The 4,873-nt window shown below is 32.2% G+C and overlaps 1 protein-coding gene across 1 annotated transcript in view; it reads left to right on the top strand.

Annotated features, from left to right (window-relative positions):
- Window positions 1–4,873, top strand: part of CCDC178 (coiled-coil domain containing 178) — a gene marked incomplete at its 3' end in the record, with an annotated part of 69,258 nt that overhangs the window by 45,370 nt on the left and 19,015 nt on the right. Inside the window, exon 5 of the mRNA XM_008590040.1 lies at window positions 1,980–2,180. Coding sequence (XP_008588262.1) covers window positions 1,980–2,180 — 201 coding nt within the window. The remainder of the gene's footprint in view (window positions 1–1,979; window positions 2,181–4,873) is intronic.

Below are 4,873 nucleotides of genomic sequence, written 5' to 3'. Positions count from 1 at the left end.
ATATTCTTTCACAATTTATAAAATTTACAGTATTTTATTCATATAAAATATGAGTATACCGGTATAAAATTTGTGTTATTACTTCAATGTTTTTGAATATATTCTTGAGACTAAATTAAACACCTTCTCTTCCCTCTGCCACAAAAATTTACTAAAAACCTTTAGTAACTAATAAACTCAGAAAGGCTCTGTGAATGAATTTTATTTTATTTTTTTTACTATTTGTGTCTCCAATAAAGACAAAAACCTCAGTCATTACTTACCAAGTTTTTCACATGACAAAGTCTGACAAAGATGAACATATTAATAGTCACCATCAGTTATACTAACCACAATTATGTTTATTATAAATATGTACATTTGGGGCTAAAACAAAACAAAGCAGTAGCAGAATGAGGGAGATTTATTTTAAGTGTTTATGTTAAATAATTGCCGGTGTGTGCTCACTTAGTCAATATGAAACAGTAAAACTAATTGAGGTGGTATTTAGGAAAAAAAATTGAGAGAGATATATAAAGACAATGAACTAGAGGCACTGCAAATTATACATACTCACAGCATTTATTTTATAATGACATAAAAGACAACTTGTATAAACATAGTGAGCAACTTTGGCAAAACACATTCAATCACAAGTGTTTTAGTTAGAAGTGGTATTAAATTCTTTGGATGTTTCAGACTGAAATATTATAGAAATTGATCATAAAGTGAATCTTAAATTGGCTGGAAAACAAAGTATTCAATGAGCATGTTTTCATAAAAAACAAAACAAAACAACAAACAACAACAACAACAACAAATATCCCCAGACGATTAACAATGTAATGTGTTCAGGATATGGTACAATCTGAGGAAAGAAAACAGTAGATTCAAAGAGACCATCTAAATGACCAGTGTAATCATTTTTATGCATTAAAATAGAAAAACCTGTTTCTCAAGAATTCTATTCAGGCAGCGTGCTGAATTTCTTTGACAAGCCCACTAGGTTAGAAGTAGTGACTCGGTGACTGCTGAGTTTGCACTTACAGCCACTACATAACCATTATGTTAGACTACCATTTAGCAGAAAATCATTGTCTTTATCGTCCACAAGTAAAACAGAAAAGACATTTATTAGTTGCCCTTCTTCTTGATCCAGCTCTTCCTCAGCCTCAGCTTATTGGGAGCCTTGTCTTTCTTGACATTTGTTTTTAAGTACTCTCATCATGTCACTTTTTGGCAAAAGTCAGTGCTTATAGGTAAAAATTCCACAAGGATGGGGCCCATATCTGTCTTCTTTACCTTCCTTATCTATAGGAGAACATATTACCTGGATCATAATAGGCTCTGTACAAATTTCTTTCATAAATAGATGAATGAATACCCACGGTAGTAATTTTGTTAACAATAAGCCATATCATTCCAGAGCTGTGAACCAGGAATCACAAATATCTCCCATTAAAAGAGTTAATTTGTACTATAACTGAATACATAGATTTTGGAAATTCCTGTGACTTTCTGGCCAGGCTAAGTAGAGAAGTTATTGTCTGATAAGATTGAAGAATATAAAGTGTCTTGTTTCTAAGAACCATCTGAAGATTTTCAATATTTATTTGATGTAATCATTATGATTTGTTTCCTTATAGAATGGGAGAAAACACAACATATAAATAAGCTCTGTAGTATAGCTTGTGAATAGGACATGTGTTTTTTCCCTTAGATAAAATGATATTATTCCTGAAGATATTGGTTGAGATTTAGCTATTCTAATTATTTTATAAAATGTCCATTAAAAAAAATCTGTCCTCAAAGATTAAAATCAATTTAATGATTGTGTCATAATAAAACTGTCTTTAAAACCTAATTCATTTTTTTCTAACATTTTCTTTTTAAATATATAAGTATATAAAAGAATAATAATACAGTCAAGATCCATGTCCCCATCACCCAGTTTATAGGCTGATTCATTAACAAATGTGAATATATATTCCTATTTTAAGATGAAAGGTGTCCAGAATTAAAGCAGGAAATGGAAACATTACTGTCAGAGGCCATCCAACTCATTAAAAGTCTGGAAACTGACAGGGCAGAAGCCGAAGAAGCTTTAAAACGACAAAGATTAAGAAAGAAAAAGATTAAAATGACAATCGACTCTTGGTCAATCTGGAAACTTGAAGAACTCCCATTAGCTGTGGAGAAAGGTAATAATAAAAGATTTTTCATATTGCCATTTACTCTTTTGGAGAGCATGACAATCGACTCTTGGTCAATCTGGAAACTTGAAGAACTCCCATTAGCTGTGGAGAAAGGTAATAATAAAAGATTTTTCATATTGCCATTTACTCTTTTGGAGAGGCACGGATAATCATTTGCAGCTCTGTGTAAAAAAACACCTCTGTTTAGAGTGACCATATTATTTTGCATACAAACCAGGGCACTTTTGAAAGATGCGATTAATGATAAAGCTGGGTTCACAGACCTGGACCTGCTGTCATTTGGGTCAGTTGAAGATTCCATGGCATTTGTAGTACCTAACAGGCATGCAGACATTTGGCACATATTTCCTATAATGGCAATAGTATTTGAGTTACTAGAAATTTATAAATTTAAAGTGATTGCCATTTGGTATCAATAGCCACATTTTTAAATCTAGGAAAATAAAAGAGTTCTAAGTGACATTTTAGGAACTACATGCATATGCTTTTGAGAATTCAACAATAAATTTGCTTTGAGAACTTGTAGCATGCATTGAAATCTAAATTGTTTCCAGGGGTCATGCAGTAGCAAATGTTTAAGAAGGAAATGCTGTCTTTTAGACCACAGACTGAGGGACCTATGGTCAAGTATTAAACAATCTAAAGGTATCGGATTTTTTTGTTTTGCAAACACTGTGCCTATCAAAACATGCCTGACTACCTGATTCTGCCTGAGGCTCGAAGGTTTTTACCCGTTTATAAGATAAACATTTTCATTCAGGATCCACATGCTTTGTAACTGTTTTTTACTAGAGCACCTAAATAATCTGTCATTTAAACAAACAAATTTTTGAAAGGAAAGGGGATGCTGTTAATTAATACTCTGGGACAACAGCCTTTAATTTCAAATTATATGTCATAGTGAACCCATACATAAGTATTTTAAAACCGTAGTCTCTAAAGTGGGGTATATACATTTCCAAGGAGTTGCAAGAAAAGATTAGAACTTTTATTCATATTTGAAAATTTTATTCTTTTTGTAATTCTTTTTTTGAATAGTATGTATAATGTGCACACTCTACTAGTATGATAGCATAGATACATAACTTTCAAATACATATATACGTACTTACTGGCATTTTAGAGGCACTGAAGCTACAATAGGGTCAGAATATGCTAGGAAATTCTGGATCCCAGCAGATTCTTGAATAAACTCATATTCACATTCATAAAAAGTCATCTGTAATTTTCCAAAATGTTTTCAAGGCCCTTTCTTGTTAGTAGTAGTAGTAAAGTTACTTTTCAGAGCTGGTTTTATTTAATTTTTTGCTGATCAATCTATATATAATCTTATATACACTTTATTAGATTGCTGAGATACTGTAGTTTTGGGTCTATGTGGAGTTCTACTTAAGGAGTTATTGAAATAAAAATTAAATTGGGATACATATATGCACATTCTAGGTTCCTAAAACATAAATGTGTTTTGAATGATAGAATAAATACCTGTCATGGTGATAACTTATTGTTTGTGTTGCCTTTTAATCAATGCTATTAAAAATCTACTTAATAAATTAAAATTTATGTTCATCTGTTTCATTTTATGTAAGTAGCCAATATATGCAATGACATTTGTTTATTATTATTATGTTGTATTAGTCCTTTCTGTTTCTTATAACAAAATACTTGGAACTGGGAAATTTATTTAAATAAAAAAATACATTGCTTACAGTTGCAGAGGCTGGAAGTCCAAAGTCCTGGGAACACATCTGGTGAAGGCTTTCTTTGGTGATGACTTCAGTGATGACAGAGTATCGCACTGAGAAAATGGCAGAGCAGAGAGAACAGAGAGAGAGACAGACTCTGTTCTCTCTTCATTCAAAGCCCTCAGAACCACACCCCTGACCACCATTTTTAATCCATTCCCTATGGCATGGTCCTGCAATCTAATCACCTCTTCAAGGCTCCACCTTTCAGTTACCGTAATAGGATTTCCCACCCTTTTAACAGTTACAGTGGGGGCTAAGTTTCTAATACATAAAACTTGGGGACACAAATCGAGCTTCGATGGGTTTGGGGGGGGACATAATTCAATCCACTATATATGTATTTCTTAAGAGCTTTCTTTTAAGAACATATTCCTGAAAAGTAATGTGCTTTAGGAATCGGCTGCCTTTATAACAATATACATAGTATATAATCTCTAAAATTTTTGAATTTATTTATAAAGTATAGAATTATATATTTTTATAGTCTTTAGGTTCTCAAAGTCTCTAGCATATGAGACAGGAAAAACTTCTAATCTCCTTAACAGCCTTAACATTAAGTATGATATTTGTTATAAGCTTAAATAATTTTTTATAAAATTAAGGATGTCCACATTTCTCTAGATATCTTCTGGTTATTCCTACAGATCTATCCCACCACCGCTTATATCTTTTGTTCTGTGGTCCTGGATTTTCTTTTCCCTATCAAAAAAGATAACCAGAAATGTTTTCTATCATGAATTGGGTACTATATGATCCTACAAATTATTAAACTGGATATGCATAGCAGTGTTCCCTTGTAAAGTCAAAGTGTACATATATTATACCCAAGAAGCATCTGAAGGCACAAATAAACTAGTGACTCCAACTCCCTTGGTATTCCCATTATGCCTGTTTCTATAGATTCCTTGTCTTTCCCATAATCTATATTTA

Source organism: Galeopterus variegatus, unplaced genomic scaffold (assembly GCF_000696425.1).
Source record: "Galeopterus variegatus unplaced genomic scaffold, G_variegatus-3.0.2 Scaffold5819, whole genome shotgun sequence".
NCBI lineage: Eukaryota > Metazoa > Chordata > Mammalia > Dermoptera > Cynocephalidae > Galeopterus > Galeopterus variegatus.
Note: the sequence above shows the minus strand (reverse complement) of the source record. Positions and strands in the feature narration are given on the sequence as shown.